The sequence below is a fragment of the Eublepharis macularius genome, chromosome 7, assembly GCF_028583425.1.
Source record: "Eublepharis macularius isolate TG4126 chromosome 7, MPM_Emac_v1.0, whole genome shotgun sequence".
In the NCBI taxonomy this organism is placed as follows: Eukaryota; Metazoa; Chordata; class Lepidosauria; order Squamata; family Eublepharidae; genus Eublepharis; species Eublepharis macularius.
The window spans coordinates 46,337,853-46,356,442 of NC_072796.1; the positions used below are offsets into that span (position 1 = coordinate 46,337,853).

General features: G+C 42.1%; 1 protein-coding gene across 1 annotated transcript; it reads left to right on the forward strand.

Moving 5' to 3' along the window:
* Positions 1-6,918: 6,918 nt before the first annotated feature.
* ID4 (inhibitor of DNA binding 4) lies at positions 6,919-11,104 on the forward strand. The gene is made up of 3 exons (XM_054985018.1): positions 6,919-7,598; positions 9,108-9,166; positions 10,252-11,104. Exons 1-2 carry the CDS (start codon positions 7,170-7,172, stop codon positions 9,150-9,152), a joined length of 474 nt encoding a protein of 157 aa, XP_054840993.1. The 5' UTR covers positions 6,919-7,169; the 3' UTR covers positions 9,153-9,166; positions 10,252-11,104.
* The last annotated feature ends 7,486 nt before the right edge of the window (positions 11,105-18,590 follow it).

Consider the following 18,590-nt stretch of genomic DNA (forward strand, 5'->3'; position numbering starts at 1 on the left):
TGACTGGAAATCTCAGCCTCTGAAGCTGAGTTCGTCACACCAGGTCTTCTTCTTAGAAGTCCAACATTCTGTCCATTTCAGCAGAGCGGCTCTCCAAATACCTAAATGCTTTTTTCCCCCAATGGCATCCCTTGGAGAAGGTACAGAACAAAGGAAAGTCAAGAATTATCACAAGAAGGAAAGTGTTTAAACAGCACTGCAGCTTAGAAAATAAATTTCTGACAACTGTGTAGTTGACTCGTGAAGGAAACAAGTACAAACAACTTGTCCACATTCTCTTTCAAAATGCAGGAACTTGTGAGGATCTTCCACTTTCACTGACAAGCAGCAGGTTTTATTTGTACCAACAAAAAGAAATGTTTCAGCACCTAAAACTTTCTAAACATGTTGCTGCTGTCAGTAAAAAATCAACAGTGCAATCCTAAGCAGAGTCCCATCCTTACATTAGGGAGAGTTCATGGCTCAGTGGTAGAGCGTATCTGCTTGGCATGCAGAAGGTCCCAAATTCAATCCCTGTTATCTCCGATTAAAAGATCAGGTTGTAGGAGATGCGAACGACCTCAATCTGAGACTCCTGGAAAGCTGCTGCCAGTGAGAGCAGACAATACTGTCCTTAATAGTCCTTGTGGTTGCCTTAGTCCTGTACCAATATTTATGTGAATTTCATCTGCTTATATCACAGCCACTGGACTGCTAAATTACACAGTAAGATGATCAGCAGCGTAATCCTAATGCAGAGTTACTCCAGTCTAAGCCCATTGTGTCAAGGGGTTTCTACTAGAATAATTCTGTATGGGACTGTACTGTGATCATTGCTCAGTTTGAAACAATGGGCCATCCTGCATTTGTTAGACTCAAGAAGGAATTCTCTGGGTAATTTTAATTGGCTATAATAATATTGGATTCTTCCTGTGCAGGGACGGCGCAGGGTATATTCGTACATTTTCTTGGCTACTTAATAATACTAATGGCTTGCTTTGCTGGAGGGTCTTTTGTGCAGCGCCTGCAGAGACACTGTAAGTGACATCTGCTGATCTCTGAAACAGGGCTCAGGGTGGCTGTGTGATTCAAGGTTCTAGGCAAAATCAAAAAGAGTCCAGTAGCACCTTTAAGACTAACCAATTTTATTATAGCATAAGCTTTCGAGAATCAAGTTCTCTTCATCAGATGCCTGATTCTCGAAAGCTTATGCTATAATAAAATTGGTTAGTCTTAAAGGTGCTACTGGACTCTTTTTGATTTTGCTACTACAGACTAACACGGCTAACTCCTCAAGGTTCTAGGCAATCACTGATGTTTCTCAATATCATTTCTATGTGGCAACTCATTAAACAAAGGGTGCCATCAGTCCTGCACTGTTTTGTACAAAGCACCTGTGCAGCCAGCGATGGTGTCATTGAAAATGTCTCAACCACTCTGCTCCTGTAAGAAACCCTTATGTGTTTCTTGACAGTATATGAGGTCCCAGGGAGATGTGACCTAGATACAATGTCAATGAAACAGTTGACCGGAGTGAATCATATATTAAGATTCACAAACAAGCAGCTAAATCCAGTTTGCCAAACACCCTGGAGCTGCCTTGTCAAATGGACTATCCTAGTTAAGAGATGATATTTACAATGTGTGCAATGATATTTTGATTTATAATGCTACTTTTCACACACATCCCATTCCTATCTTTATAAATTAACAATTAAAGGTCTGATTATAACTTGTTGTTATAAAGGTAAATGGAACTTAGTGCAGTCAGCACAGAATATTTGATGTCAATTGCTCTAAAAAAAAACCAGACCATGAATAAATCAGCCGATGCTGTACCTTCCCTTTCCTTGATGGAATCTGAAACAGGTTTTTAGCCTTTCAAGAGCACATGAGGTAGCTTAGGGCAGAATTAGTGATTTTGCCTAATTGCTGCTTGATAAAATCATCCAGACACCATATTAAGCCAACATGGTGCATAGCCATGGCTTGCTGTTGGGCTGGCATATGCACCAGGCCTGACCTGCATCATCACCCTGTCTTCTCACATGGAGGCTCATAAAGGAATCCTGCATTCAAACTAGTTCCAGCTACCTGTAATGTTTGAATGTGTTTGCATAGGTTACCCAAAATTAGTTTCTCCTGCTCAAGTCAGCATTCTAAACCTGAAGAAAACCATGAGTTAGAAACCTGGCCTGAAGTGTGGGGGTTTGGGGGAGGGGAGCTTAACAGTGGTTAACCAAGATGCCTGCATTTCATACATCATGGGGAACTGGACTTTCTTTTAAAGTAGAATTCTTCTATGAAATAAAGGGAGGAAGCAGAAGAAAGGTGCGTGTACAAGCCCCACACCAAGCCAGGCTCATGCATAATGCTGGTTAAATGCTGGCTTAATGCAACATCTGAATGCAGTTTAGGTGCACAGGGATTTGACCTTAAATATCCAGCAGCCAAGCTGATCACTATATGACTGGCTCTCAGTTTTCCCTCCATAATGTTTGTACATTCACAAAATCTTACCTAAAAGGACAAGATTGAGGAGACGGATGGATGGGGGAGACATCAACAACTTCAGCACAAGTTATCTGCACAGATTATCTGCCTCCAAGTTATCAGTTTTGGGGAAATGTCCCCCCCCATTCTTTCCCACAGCATCGTGGTGCATTTGTGTAACTTCTCCTATATTTCTCAACCCTGGCTTCAAAGTTTTGGGAAGCACCACAGTAAAGCTTGGGTGGCTGGTGTGTGGATGAGAATATTCAGATTTTCCACAAGGCAGCTATTTTCTCTAAGCCTGTCCCCACAGTGGCTATTTCCTCCCCTTGCCTCTAGGGAGGGTTTTTTTAAAATTTATTTTAAAAAATTGGCTCTAGAATATCATGATACTGCTATAACACTATACTAATATGTGTAACAGGTTCTCTGAATTCCCAGCTTTCTTTTTTTAAAGTAAGTCTCTAGCCCCAACTGTTGCAGGGATACAAAGCATATATCCAGAATGGAAGGAGCTAGAGATTTGGTTTTTTTAAAAATAAAATGGGAATGAATGGGACTTCATGGAACCTGCTACACATATCAGTATAATGTCACATTGATATAACAATATTCTAGTGCTGATTTTTTTAAAAAAAATTGCAAATGCCCTTGTAGCCCGGGGGGAGGGATGGTCAGTGCTGGAGAATGGGGCAGGGAAACTGCAAGAAACCTACCATATGGAAGCCCCATTGCTGCAGTACTATATTGGCAGCTGCACCAGCAATGGAGAAACCACACAAACCCATCTCAGTGTGGAAAGCACCATCTTCACAGAGGGATAGATTGCCTTGAAAACTGTAGAATGAAATTACAGTGTTCTACCACATTCGAAAAATCAAGCATCAGATAAAAGACTTGGAAGACAGAATAGAGCGATGTGAACTACATAAATCATGTATTCTGTTGTCAATGGATCACTGAAATCAGAGTTATGAGTATTACACACATCAAGTACAGCCACAGAATCTGAAAATCTGGCACAAACCTTGCCATCATTGAAATACTCCGTTTTCATTTTTAAAATCTAATGAGCCCGTAACTCATACAGGAAACCTATATCTTAGAAATAAAATGAATCGGGCAGATTACTAATGTATATTTGCTTAATTTACACCACCTGTTCTGAATAGAGAAAATTGGACATTCTGTGGTGTATCTCTGGCCTTCAAATGGTGAGGGGGTGGATATATTAAATAACTTCATAGAATGTTAGTTATCTGAGTAAAGGAGGCAAAAAAAAGATGGAAGACAGAAAAGGACCTTCTGTGGAGTGGCTCCATGGTTATGAAATTTGCTTGTCATCAGGGTTCATAAATGCCTCCCCCTTTTTTTAAAAGGAAAAAATAACAAGGCTTTATAGTTTCTGAGAGTTTTGCAGGGCATCTGAGGTTTATTCTGTTGCTGCTGTTTAAAATCTAATTATATATTTTTATTTTACTTTGATGTGGCATACAATACATTTTTATTATTGCAAGGCAGTAGGAAAAGAGGAAGACCTAAAATGAGATGGTGTGACTAAATAAAAGAAGCGACATCCTCCAGTTTGCAAGATCTGAACAAGTCTGTTAATGAGAGGACGTTTTGGAGGTCTTTCATTCATAGGATCGCCATAGGTTGGAGGCAACTTGACAGCACATAATACACACACACACACGTTTTATTTATGTTGTAAAACCACTTTGGATTATGAATAAGGTGGAATATAAATCTTTAAAACAATTAAAACTTGATGCTGTCGGGAAAAATGACTTCTACAGCTCCCTCTATGTTTGAGAGAGAGAATGAGTTTTCTAGTCACAGCCCTAAGAGCCCAGTATTTTATGCATTGCCTCATCCACTGGCAAAAATAGTTAACATTGCAAATTCAGCAAGCCAATGCACTCAAAATCCTTTAGTTTAAGTGTTTTCTAACCTGTATTTTTAATGCAGAATTGTGGATGCTGTTGTCTATGAGGAAAAAAGATATTTTCCATACCACACCACCACCTTTGGAATACTCAATCGGAATTCTCAAAAGTTCTTAGATGTTCTTAGTCCAGCAAGCTGGCTAACAGTTCGGCACTGAGATTCCTCAAATATATGCACATCTGTTTAGACCAGATTGGCTCCAGGAGAACGGCTTGCATACTAGGATCCCCCTCCCCATAATTTCCTAAAGTGAAATCAGATTAGCTAAGAACGGATTCTATGCAACCAAAACAATTAAACACAGTAGTCTCTCTAGTTTCACACAGATTTTAATTAAGATGGGAATAGTGAGATTTTAATTCACCTCCTCGATCTGGAGATCATGTTTTTTTAAAAAATACAGTCTTTACATCATCAGCAAAGTTATTACCAAAAGGAAATTTATTAGACTCTTATCTAGACCTAGCAGTGGGGAAGATTCTGGAGTAAATGATGATTCTAGCAGAGTGTCAGTTACTTGAAACTGAAGAATAACTACCTCATACAAAGGTCACCGCTGTAGCCCACGGGCACTTCAATCCTCAGGCTATTTTCTTGATGCTTCTTATGAGGGAGTCAATGAGATCTCCTTCCAAACAGTAGTTGCTGGCACTGGAAACCAAGCTCTTTTAGAAATGTGACATTCAGCTGACCACCAATGTGATCTTGTTTGTTCACTTGGAAATCAGCTGGGCAGCACAATCTTAAACATTCTTCAGAGATCAATTCTAATGCATTAAACGGGGTTGAAGCACCCCCAAGATTAATCACACTGACTAAAATGCAGGAAGTGCTTTGCTTTCATTGAGGGTCCCTCACCCTCTCTCTCAATCTCTCTTTCATTTAAAAATCCTTAAGCAATGAAGGCTTTTAAGTTTATATTTTAAAGTGCATGCCAGCTGAGCAAAATACCCTTTTCGCATTTTAGTAAAATAAATAAATCTGTGCCCTGTACCCAATCATCCCTCTAGGTCTAAGCACATACACCAAAGGTATCCTTCTGCGTGTTCCAAAGGCAATATAGAACAATACAATCTCCAATAAACATAAACCAGTCTACTCAGAAATAAGTCCCAACTTACTGAATGGGGCTTACTCCCAAGAAAGCATTCTTAGGTTTGCAACCTTCGTTCTTTTCACTAGGTTATTCAGAACCCCTTTCCAATGTCATTTTATTCACAATCATCCAATGAAAACTGGGGGCTCTTTTGAAATTATGGGGTTACTCAAATACATCCACACTATTTCTTCCCCAATGTCATTCACTAAACCCTATGGAAAATGTATCGTTTTATTAATACAAAAATGCTGCATGACTGGGAAAATGCAAGGTTATATTTTATTTCTCACAGTAAAGTTTGAGCTCCTTCTGTGATGGTGTCCTGGTTTTATTCTGGAATCTCAGCAAAAGGCGTCTAATAAAGTTGAAGACATTATTAAATCCAAATGCTGCAGTCCACTACCAGGGGTTTATGCATGTTAATTTTAATGTGTAGTCTCAAAGTACAGAAATCAGGGCATTTCCAGCATCATATTTAAAACATGGTAGATTGAACTAATACGTGATCTGGGGCATTAATGAGGCAAATTAAGTTACAGGTATGAATTTTACATTAAATGGATTAATATTATATGGCATGGAGGAATTTTAAATACCCTATCGCCATGAATTTTTAATAGTGATGTGCTCGAATTTAATGTTGCAAGGCAATTGCTTTTCTTAAGAACAACCCTCCTACCCCCACCCTCAGCAACTTCTCCGTATGTAAGTTTGGAGCTGATTGTCTGCTAAAACACCCTGGGTGTAAAAAAAAAAAAAAACGAGAAGGAGGGGGATCCCAAAAGGAATGAAAACGCATGAGACTAGAAGCTGCTATCTCCCAGCGTCTCCTTCGGGGACTTTCTGGCGAAGTGATAATTAAGTTGCCTCAAGAAAAATGATGAATAAAGAATAGAAATTGACAACAAACGGCCATTGCTGTTTCTCGGTTTCTGGGCTAGCTGGATCACGGGAAGAGCAGCGCTTGTGGTTGCGCAGGGCTCTAAACGCCGCCGGGGATAGCAAGCTCCAGCCACAGGCGAGCGCGAGTGAATTCCATTCGCATTCCCGCAGTTCTTCACAAGGAACTTCTTTCCCCTCTCTCCCTCCCCGTCCCTTGGGTTCGGCAGCCTCCTTTTCTTTGAGACCCTACACAACGCTTGACAGAATGGAGCCGCTCGCCATTGGCTCGAGCGGCGTTCCATGGACGGAACCGCCTCTCCTGATTGGCTAAAGCGCGGCTCTCTTCTCTCATGCCTCACTTTTTCATATACACATCACTCCTCCCTTACTCTTGTGTCTCATCCACCCCCCGTCCTTTTTTCCCTGGGCCCGGGCAGCGCGCGCCCCGCCCCGCCCCGCGCTCTATATATACACTGGGCGACGAGGCCAACCGGGCTGAGCTGAGGCGGCGGGGATTGGAGTGGGGGTGGTGGGGAAGGCGACGTTGTTGGTAGCCGGTGTTGCCCGGGCAGGCAGGCGGGCAGGCAGGCAGGCTTTGGCGGGCCGAAAATCAATTCGCTCATCCTTTTCCAAGCTCCGAGATCGTGTGCAGGCGAAACCCTAGGGTCGCTGCCGCCGCCGCTTCGCCTCTTGTTCGGTCTGCGAGTGGGAGCCGTTGCGCTCCGGCGGCGCCCGAGGGTTCTTGCTGCCCGCCTGCCTTTGCGCCATGAAAGCAGTGAGTCCCGTCCGACACCCGAGCAGGAAGGCTGTGCCCGGAGGCTGCTGTTGCGGCGGCGGCGGCGGCGGGGGAGACGGCGGCGGGGGCGGCGGCGAGCTGGCTCTGCGCTGCCTGGCCGAGCACGGCTGCTCCAAGGGCAGCAGCGAGGCGGCGGCGGGGGCTCTGTGCCTCCAGTGCGATATGAATGACTGTTACAGCCGCCTCCGGAAGCTGGTGCCCACCATCCCGCCCAACAAGCGGGTCAGCAAAGTGGAGATCCTGCAGCATGTCATCGACTACATCCTCGACCTGCAGCTGGCCCTCGAGACGCACCCGGCGCTGCTCCGGCAGCAGCCGCCGCCGCCGCCCCCGCTGCACCCGGCCGGCTACCCCGCAGGGCCGCCCCGGACCCCGCTCACGGCGCTCAACGCCGACCCGGTAAGAGCCGCCGAAGGGGAGAGGAGGGAGCAGGGAGAGGGCGGGCGGCGGGAGGAGCGCCCTTCGTGCCGCGCCCGGCTGGAGAACTGTCCGCAGAGGAGCCCGCTCCTACCCCTTGCGCCCCTCGCTCGCTCGGCAGCAACCTTTTAAGCCGGAATGCGTCACAGGGAGGCGCTAGGCCCGCTTACTTGGAACAGGAGCGTGCCTCTTGGCGCCGCGATCCGCAAGACAGGCGAGCCGGAGCTGGAGCGGCTCTCCGCGGCCCCTTGCTTCCTTTCCTCGGCGCTGCCCTTTCTTTCGAGCCCCTTCACCCGGGTCCGGTCAGTTCCGGGCTGGGAGCTTCTCATGGGACAGGGATTCCCTCATTTATGTGTTTTGGACGTTGCCCGGGGGCAGGGGGAGAAGGCTTGAGGGCAGGCAGAATGCTTTTCGAGCTGACCTCGGTGGCAGTGAATTTCAGCGCATCCGAGCAACGTGGGTTAACGGGCTGCTGGATTGCAAGGCAGATGTTATAATACAGATATTAAAATGGCATACGTAATTAGGTTGCCTAGATCTGCACGTGGGTGTGATAGAGGGACATTACCTACACAAATAGAATATAAAACGCAGTAACATGTACATTAGTATATGTGGACAGCATTTTGTACAGCCACACAGTTTTATACGCTGCCCGGCATTGTCCTTTGTGACTATTCGTTCTGCAAACATAGACAACATAGGTGTACTATAATAACTGGTGTGCAAGTGACTGACTAAAGCTTGTGTATGTGCACAGTGTAGTACACTTCCTTCCCAACTCTGTGTTGCCAGCCACATGAGGTTGAAGTAATTTCCACAAGGGAGGACGAATTGGCCTCTGTGTGGATAGCCAGTAGAGATCCAGATGCACGTTTGCACTGGTGTTCAACCCCCATGCCCCACCAAGTCGGCTTGATGAATCTGTTGGACTGGCTGGAGAGAGACAGCACAAGTTAGTATTGTGCACCCAGAGCTGGATCAGGGCCATTGTGTTTGGGAGGAGACCAGCAGGAAGAATTTAAACACTCTAGAAGCAGGTATAAAATGAATTACTTTAGGGAATGTGGGAATATCTTCCTTTCTCTCCATAACCCACCATCCTGTCTGTTAAAATCTGCTCGGATTCAGTGGGATCTCTGATTCCTGCCATGAGTGGCTTTGCTTGAGTTGCCCTGGGATGGACTGTGATCCTCAGCTGCAACCAGGATGTCCCTGTGGGTCTTCGAAGCAAGAGGCTGTCACAGTTGGCAGCTTGCAACCTGTCGCTAACTGCTAGCCCAGGAAGAGATCTGTGGAGAATGGTGCCCTGGGAGCGTACAGCTCCTGGTGGCTTCCTTGGTCCCTGGGTGAGGTTGCCTCGAATTGCCTCTTTTCAAGGGCTTCTCAGTGTTATAGCGAAGCTGCAGCCGGCCAGGCGGTGAGGTGGTTTATTACAGAGCTCATTATTTGCACTAATGCTAATGTCACTCCTGTTCTGTTGTTGTGCAGGCTGCCGCGGTTAATAAGCAAGGGGACAGTATTCTGTGTCGCTGAACTGCACTTTCAAGGTGAGTATCAGAGCAGAGAACATGGTGTCTCTGTCATCGCTCTCTGTGCCTTTTGCAGTGGACGGGTTCTAACCAAGATTGCAACCCCAAGTACACTTAATTGGAAGTAAGTCCTACTGAACACTGAAATTTAGTTCAGAGCAAATGCAGTTAGGAGAAGGTTGCTATTTTTCTCGCTAAACGGTTCGTCTACCAGAAATCCTTCAGTATGTTTGAATTCAGTAGGGTTTGCTTGCATGGACAACGTGTAGAATTAAGATGCTAAACTGCAATCTGCTTACAGGTTCAGCTAGAGCACTTTGATTTAAACTGATGTCAACCTGTTGGTTTAAATTTGAGTCATTTATTGTAACGTTTTTGTGACTCAGGCGGATATCTTGCTTTTAATTATATTTTCTGTGCAATTGTCACCTTTACATTCATGGAGCAGGTCGATGTATATAAATTTATTCTGTGTATATATGAAAAGGCCAGGATAAATCAAGCCTGCCAGTATCTTTTAGTTGGGTGTACAAGAAACACAGCGCAAAAAAACCCCTCTAGACAATATAAAAAGAATTACTCCTTTTGATGCTAAATATTCAGGATTTAACTGGTTGGCGGATCAGGCGGACTCCTTTCCGTGTTCCTTAGGAGTTCCTTCCCTTTCTATAAAGCAATGAATAATACATTGTTATGGAAATGTTGCTGGGTGCCTTAAATTGATTCCTTTGGGGCTGTGTTCCTATGCCCACGGATTTGGGAGTAAGTTCCATTGATTTGGTGGGATTTACTTTTACATAAATGTGCATTGGATTGGGGAGCTCAACTTCCTTGCCCATGTGCCTGATTTGCAGAAACAGAGGTGGATAGAACAGCAGAAAGGCACTTTGAAAAACTTCTTTCTCTTCCACTCTCAGGAAAGCTTCTCGCTTGGACTTGCAGCTGTGTGTTCCTCTGCTTGGCCTAGCCTGAGAGCTGCGGTTGTTGTTTGACCTGGTTTGTTTTGGGTTGTTGATCAAGCATGTCTTCTGTTTTGTTGGTGGCGCCAGTCAGTCTGGAGCAGAATGGTTCACACCCCCCCTCTATTCATTCCTCTTCCACAGGTGTGCAGCAGGCAGATCCTGAGCCAGAGAAGCAGAAAGAAAGACACATTAGGAGGGACGGGGAATATCAGCCACTGGGCAAAAGGGGAAAAAAATCATTCAACTTCTCCAGAATTCTTTCCATACTTCTTTTAGTAAGAGAGAATTTTTCACGACTTTGCACGTTCTTAGCATTTTCCACACGTGTCTCTTTTGTTTTGTTTGTTTGTTTGAAATCAGATGTGAATTGTATTCTTGTCTTGGAGGGACAGGGGTTGAGTCTTCAGCATAAGGGTGGCTCTTCTGTTGGACAGAAGATCAAGGGCAAATTGGGAGTTTTAGAAGTCTAACTTTAATGGGCTGAGCAGCTGAAATCTGAAGCTTTACTAATCTACCAGAGGCATTGTAGATAACTTTTGGGTTTTGACATCTATTGTTTAAAATAGATGGTTTTATTGTTTCCTTGGGGACTTTCTGCTCCCTACAGGAATGTTACATATTGTATAGAATAAAAAAAAAAGAGTGACATTTCATACTATGTATATAGAGAGAGGTTCTATACGTGTAAGTGAGAAAAGTATATGCTTTAATAGACTACTGTAATTATAAAATATTTTTAATTAAATATTTTTTGTAAATATTATAAAGCTGTGTATGGTTTTTTTAAAAATCTATGGGAATATTTCCCTAGGAAAACTATTTCTGGCTTAAGTGCGGAACTGCTGATATGAAAAGATACTGGCTGTCGAGGGATGTCTCTCTTCCCTTCCTACCCTTCTTTTCCCTTTAGAGTTGGAAGCTACAACTGTAGCTAGAGTTGGTCCTGCATGAATGCATGAAATGTCTAACCACAAATAAACTTGTTCTGAGTCCATACAGATGTGTTTTCTTTAATCTGAATTCAAAGATGTTTGTACCATACAATTTTGAAATGACATTTTGTCCATTAGGTGCAAAGAGTTTCTATTACATGATATGCAAAACTGCATTGAGATGTAAAAAGTTTGGGGTTTTCTTTGTTTTTATCTGAGATTACTACTTTTTTTCAAAATGGGTACAGTACTGAGGTATAACAAGCATTTATACAATCTCTTGTATAAAACCATCAAACATGGAGTGTTTTTGTAACACCCAAGGGTGATTCTACCCCAGACTTTTTAGCTCTGTGGCATATTACTTTGGGGAGGAAAAAAAAACAGAATAACATTGTTTGCTTGTAACCAAAGGGCAACACTATTAACAAATGTACAGTTGCTGTTTCTTTCATCCAAAGAATATTGATACTGAAACTTGGAATAGGGTGGGACAACAGGGAAAATTTCAGTCTTAATTGCTGGTGTAAATTTCAAAGAACGTAGACCAAAAAAAAAATCAGATAACTGTATCAAGATTATTTTTCTAATATACAGCAGCCTTCATTTCATTGCAGCTCTGTTACAGCTGAAAATCCCGTTTTAGTCTCTGTTGTGTGTAATTTCTACATGTAAACATTAAACTAGATTGACGTGCCTTTGTGCTGTGATTCGTTTCTTTCTTTCCTCCTCTGGTACTTACCAAACTGTGCATCAGCTTCCCTTTTCTTTTTCTATGGTTAATCTTATAGCAACAATTCGTACCATCATGCCTTTTTCTTTTACCTTTCTGTCCAGGCTCTGAGAAAGTTACACATTTTGTGTGGTTATCAGTAGTCCGCACACCAGCGAGATGGGATTTTCGCAGAGTGGGTGAATTAAGTAGGATTTAATTGGGTGCTTTGTAAATAGTTAGCCAACTGTGTGTGTAGCATGGTCTGCTTGATTTGGGGCGGGGGGGGGGGGAGTGGGAGGATTTGTTTCAGATTATAAAAAGTGTCAAAAGTACTCTAGCCCAGAGGACCTTTTTATTAAGTTAAATATTTATGGGGAAATGAACTTACTAAAGCAATTTAGCTATTGAATGTAAGTGTGGTAAAATGTCAATAAGATGGCTGTTTCCTCTATAAAAGGAATTAAGTATTAAGATTGAGTTAGCCAAAACATTATCTGACATGTATAGATATGGGCCTTTGTATACTTTAAATCTCATGAATGACTGGCATTGACATTTTTAAAAACCTAGACACCTGAGCTGAAATGTTTGTTACCTTAGCCTGATGCTGTTTGAATGGGTTTAATTTTTTTAAAAAGCCCATAGCAGCTTTTATAAAGCGGCAGTTCTTGGGAGTGGGGAAAATCTAAATGAATGATGATTTTTTCTTCAGTGAGAGGAATAAAAGGCTATTTAGAGAAATAGGATTAATTCAGTTTCTCCTGCTGCCCTCAAAAGGACGCAGTTCCTCCTTTCTCCAGATGCTTCTGCAGTATACATAGGCTTGGGTTGGGTTAAGGTTAATGACAGCATTTGCACTCTTACGGGTTCTGACTTGGCCGAAAAGGTATTTTTGTAGAAAAGAGATTATTCAAAGAGATCTTGTGTTTTACAACAACTTCCTTGCACCTCTTCAGTCGCATTCTAAGGGTAAGAGGCAATAGTTGTCCTGTGATGTACAGGAACTCATTTGGAAGAATTTTAATGGTCTTGTGCACATTTTGCATGGTATCTTCAAACCTTTTCCCTCAAATCTTTTTCCAGTATGTACCTGCTCAAAGTAGGAAGTCTCTTAGGGTGTTTTCACAAGTGACGCTGCAAATGCCTTTTAGTCTAGGAAGTGTCACATGCATGTGAATGTGGTATAACGATCAGAAGTCAGTTTGAAACAATGCAATCCATGCCACTGTATTGTGGTGCTTGATTCACGTGTCAAGAGGGAACAGTGAAAGAACAGAACCACGTCTCATTTCTGAAAGTGACCTTGCCCATCCAGACGCATTAGCTTCAATTAAAAGGACAGTGTCTAAAGCTATCTTAGTATTGTCATATTCTGAAGGCCACCTTCTGCTCTGCTGGCTGCTCAGCTTGATGGTTATCACTGTCTTGCATAGTGACATTGAAACGCTTTGCAGGAGAAGTTTGATTGCGCTGTTAAAGCTACATTTAGTCAATCAAGGAAATCGGGAGCTCCTGCTATATTGTCATCAGGCAGCAATGACCTAATGTGCAAAGACCCAACCTTGAAATGAGTGAAGTCTGGCAGTTTGATTATTGGAATGCTTTTATTTCTGTTGGTAGTGTTCGCTTAGTAGATCATGCCACATAATTTATCTGATGCACATTCCAAACTTTTAATAAAAAGTGCTGTTGGGTAATTGCTTTATTAACTTGGAATACTAAACTCTACTGCCGTGCCATTTAATACCTGAAGGGTGTGATAGCAGCATACCAGGATGTTAGCAGACAGTTAAAGAAGAAAGTCATAACATACGTAGTAGTTACTATTTGGAGTTTCCTTTGATGCTGTGATGCAATTGGTAGGAAAAGCATCAAGATTGGTTTACTCATGAGGAGGAATTCTCCAAAGTTCAGACCTATGCAGAGTAACATCCTTCTAAACCCGCTGACTTCAGTGGACTTGGATGGAGGTAACTCCTTAGGGCTGCATTTTGAATCTAGCTAATTCTAGTGGGTTTTTGTTTACACTTCCTTTCTCTTTCTAAAATCAGACCTATCCTAAATGGATTTACTTAAATGTAAATCTAATTAATTTAGAGGCAATGTGCAGCAAAGTAAGCATGCTCAGGATTGAGTATTATAACACTTTGAGGATGGGTCTAGGGAATTGCACATACTTAATATAAAGAATTCACGGTTAAATGACGAGCACGTCACCAAGATCTGCCTGGGGAAGTTTTCTCCAGCATTTAAACTGAATTTATGAAATGTTACAAAAGTTTCATTGCTATTAACGACTGTCCAGTGGCAGGCAGCTTAAGAGACCTGAATTCTAAATCTACTTTAAGCAAACAAATGTATATAGACAAAACCCTTTCCTGGCAGTGTTTTCCCAGCAGGGGGGAGTATTGCACAGCCCCTCTTGCCCTAATATGTATTTTTCTCCCCTATTCAATGACTCTTGAGCATTCTTGGGTAAAAGAATTCTTAGGGGGGAGAACACACAATCTCTCAGTGATTACACTGATCCCTGAATAATGTTGGCCCCTCAGCAAGGCTCCTGGGGGCAATGTCAAATAAGACATTGCTCCCATTGCTGTTTATCACAGTGAGACCCATTTGGAGCATTTGTGAAGCATTTGGAGAGGAGCTTACAAAGACCCCATTTTAGAATTTCACAACAGGGAAACAAAAAGAGCCAGTCTGGTGCAGTGGCTAGTGCATTAGGTTAGGGACCCACGTTCAGTTCCCCACTCTGCTGTGGAAGCATGCTGGGTGACCTTGGGCCAGTCACACTCTCAGCCTAATCTTCTACTTAGGGGAAAAAAGAGACGGATGTAAGCTGCAAGGTACGGTATAAATGAAGTAAAACAAAAATATAATTTACATTGGCTATAAGATGGAAACTTATTATATTTACTTTTGAATCAGATCCTCTTGAGTTCAATGGGGCTTGCTTTCAAGTAACTGCACAGGATTGCAATTTTCTAGCTTAATACTGGGATAGGAACTTATAAGCAAACATCTTCCTTTGCAAAAGGAAGAATCCCATTAATGTCAATTTATTAATCTAGGCAAGAAAAAGTATTCCAAAGAAGGACAGACAGTGTGAGCAAAGCTTATTGCTTGCTGAACTTTTGCTCAAGAACTCAAGATTAATCATTCTGTAGCTGATACTGTGCATATAAAAGTGTCGTCAAGTCGAAGCTAACTTAAGGTGACCCTGTAGGGTTTTCAAGTCAGGAGGTGGTTTGCCATTGTCTGCCTCGGTGTAGAGACCCTGGACTTCCTTGGTGGTCTCCTATCCAAGTACTAACCAGCACTGACCCTACAGCTTCTGAGATCTGACAAGATTTAGGCTAGCCTGGGCCGTCCAGGTCAGGGCACCTCTCCCTAATGAAAAATAAAAGATTCTGATTGCATTTTATGTGAATCACCAAAAATGATGCAGGTCTCTTAGTGCCAAAGAAGGTCGTTCTACCTGCATTCTCCTTGTCTGAATTATTCTGAGATTAGAACGTTTGCAATTTATTTCTTAAATTTTATTTTTCTTCCACTGCGGAACTGTCATTCTCCATAGGGATGCCACTGGGTTTCCTAGCCAGGCACTGACCAAACCCTGTCCAAGTTGGCAGCATCATGTTCCTTCATGCAATGAATGCCCTGGGCCGTATCAAGTGTATTTTTAAAAACATTTACATTTTATATTAGAAAAGCAGAGGGATATACCCTACCATCCACCATTAATGAACATTTTCATAGTGTAATATTTTGAAATTCAAGGAAAGACTGCCAGTTTGAAATTATTGCTTCCATTAATTTGTTCTTTTATATTTACATAAATATTTACATGTTACATTCTATGTTGTAAGTCCCATTACATAAACTATTTCCAAGTAAGTTTTCTAATTTCAAACATGGTTGTACAACACTTCAACGTTTTCACATTTGTTAGATTTATATTTAAAGTGATACTCCAAATCAAGCCACTGAATTTTAAATCCTGTCATTTAGACTGAACGTGACACGTTTCCAAGAATAAAATGCTTCCGTAACTTTTTTCTTACATTGAAGGATGCACTAATTTACAATGAAGCCACAACATGAAATATTAATATGTTTGCAATCATTTTAAGGTACCACTTTAGATGACTGACAATTTACTTGCTGAAAAGATTTCATATTTTTAAAATCTTGGCTTTTGTCATCTTTTATGGTAGATAACTTCTTCTGAAACATCGTTCAGTGGAAATCCCTTTAATCAAGTGGGGATTTTTCAGACATCCAAGTAATCTGAACTAACAGTGGGTCTTTACACAGAAAGTTGAGTTGACTGTGAACACTACAGAACATAACGTAATTCCTGCTTTTGAACAGTATACAGGACAAAAGAATGTGCATACAAGTCAGTGTTGGACATAAGTGACACCAAATGTATTCAACAGTATTGTCCATCTTTACTTATTTGGTGTTTCATCCACAGTTCACAGATTCATGTGTGAAACTAATTAAGACAAATTAAGAGAGAGTTATGGCTGTCAACATTGCTATTATATGTGGAAAGGAACCTCAATCTATTGGATGAAAATAGCAGAACAAAAGAGAAGGGAAAGGATTCTTTGGGTGAAATCGTGCAGAAAACTTCCGCTAATGGAAGAGGGGTAATTTTCACCCGTTCCCACTTCCTACTGCAGACCTGAAGGCGACACTTCCCCATCATGCTATTCTTGGCAGTCTGCTGTGCCCCAGAAGCAGCATTCAGGGATCATTTTTGGCTACAGAGAAAGAGCAGGAGGTGAGGAAGCCCTGTTCTGCTGATGGAAACCCCTTTGTCCACGGACATTTTCTGCAACATCCAAATCTTTGTATCTTGGCAGGGTTAGCCATTATTCTATGTAAGCAATGGAACAGGCTTCCTCCAAAGTGAAGTTTCCATTGTGGTTTAATTAACTCTCAGTCCAGACATTTCCAACTCCCTGCTTTGTTCCTTCATTATATTATGCAGTAGCAAAGGCCACGTCTCTCTACCCGCAGTCTTTATATTCTGTGATGTGATGACGTGTGTGATTCTTTCTAAAGGTATATGTTTCCCATTTAAGAGCTTGGAAGAGTTCCACTTGCTCCTCACACAGAAAAGTCGTCTTGTGTCTTTTAGTAATGCTTTTTCAAGGACAAGATTGACTGGTGATACTGTTCCCGTATAGGAACTATAGTGATGTCACCTGCTCAACTCTTTTGCATGCAGATATTAAAGGTTGTACTTTTAATTTGCTAACATCTTGGCAGCAGGAGAGCAAGTTCAGCATGAAATATCTGTTACAATGTAGGACAGTTAACAGTATGTACTTTTACGACTAGAGACATTTAAACATTAGGCCCTCAAGTATGAAATCTTAATCAGAATGGTTCACATACGATTATTCTAGTTTTATATCTGGCCTATGATAGCATTTCTGTTGTATAATAAAATTCCTTTCAGTAAAAGAGGCACAGAGCCAACAGAAGACAAAACGGTTCCTGAATGCCAGCAAGAGAAATTCATGCAGCAAACACCATGGATCTGTTTGGAGACGGAGCCTCCCAGAGACTTCATAGCTCTTTGTAACGCAAAGGGTGCCCCAGTTGGCCACGGCGGCCGGCAGTGATGAAATAGCATTAACACCTCACGTTGCTTTACATTCTGTAAAGCCCAACGTGCTGTAAGACCAACTGACTTTGCCCAAAAGCATGCATGCACTGCAAGAGAAGAAAATGTGCTATGGCCTCTGAAGAGACCAACTAGTTTAGGGAGGCTTAAGACATGGTGAAGTATTAGAAAATGCTATGCATGCACCAAATTCCAAGTTCAAAATGGACAAAGTCATTGGAGAGCTACAATCAGTTGAAATAGACAATTCTGGGTAAGATGGAAGCAATCATTTAACAAAGTCTAAAGTAATTTCATAGATTCACGTCTTTTCAGGCTGTGAAGACCCAAAAATTCTATTTTAAACAAAACCAAAATGCAGAGGCAGTTCCATGTTCCTCTGCTTTTTTGACTCATTTGATGCTGTTCTTGGGGCAGACGGACAAGATACAACTTTAAGGCGATAGTTCACTTTTGACATCTCGCCACTACAATTCTTGAATTTTATTCAAGGAGTCGTATGATTGTATACAATTCAGTTCAATGGCACTGTATAGTGGAGAGTAACGCAACATCATTTGATACGACAGCTGTTAGGATGCCACTGTTGGATGCCTAAGCCTAGCAAGGGACAGTAGTCACTAGGTGTAAGAGGAAAATGTCGATGGCAGTGCGTGTAAGTGAGAGGACCAACTGTTAGAAAGAGAATTGCCTGGTGCATTATAAATGCTTGAAGGCTCAAATTTTCTTTGACCTAGAATGTTTCCCCATTAATGGTAAACTTACCAGAATTACCAAACCCTGGCAAAATGTTCTGGCCATACTTGTTATAACAGTAAAAAGAGCACAGACTCAAGAGGTTCACATCAAACTCTCTGAGCAGCCGATCAAACAGTTAAGGTTCTGATCGTTTCCCTGGGTCTTGTTACCAAATGAGTCCTGGACGGCTTCCGCCAGAAGACAATCCGATTGCAATTCAGCAAACAAATAGGCTGTCAGTCACCATGAGACCTCAAATGAAGGATGCTGTTTTCTTGGCTGGAGTGGCTTTCTAACAAACAACGGGGTGATGTTTCTGGATCCTAATTCTGCACCCATGTTACTGCTCATTTGCAAATTAACATCTTTTTCCCCCTGAAGCATGTTTAACAGAGAACATTATTCCCTGGTAGTTGATAAAAGCAATGCTTAGACAATTTTTACAATG

What these genes read in the sequence shown, in the direction of transcription:
- ID4 (XM_054985018.1), top strand. Translation starts at nt 7,170, where the DNA reads ATGAAAGCAGTGAGTCCCGTCCGACACCCGAGCAGGAAGGCTGTGCCC. An exon ending in CGGCGCTCAACGCCGACCCG is followed by an intron (nt 7,599 to 9,107) that starts GTAAGAGCCGCC and finishes GTTGTTGTGCAG; the next exon opens with GCTGCCGCGGTTAATAAGCA.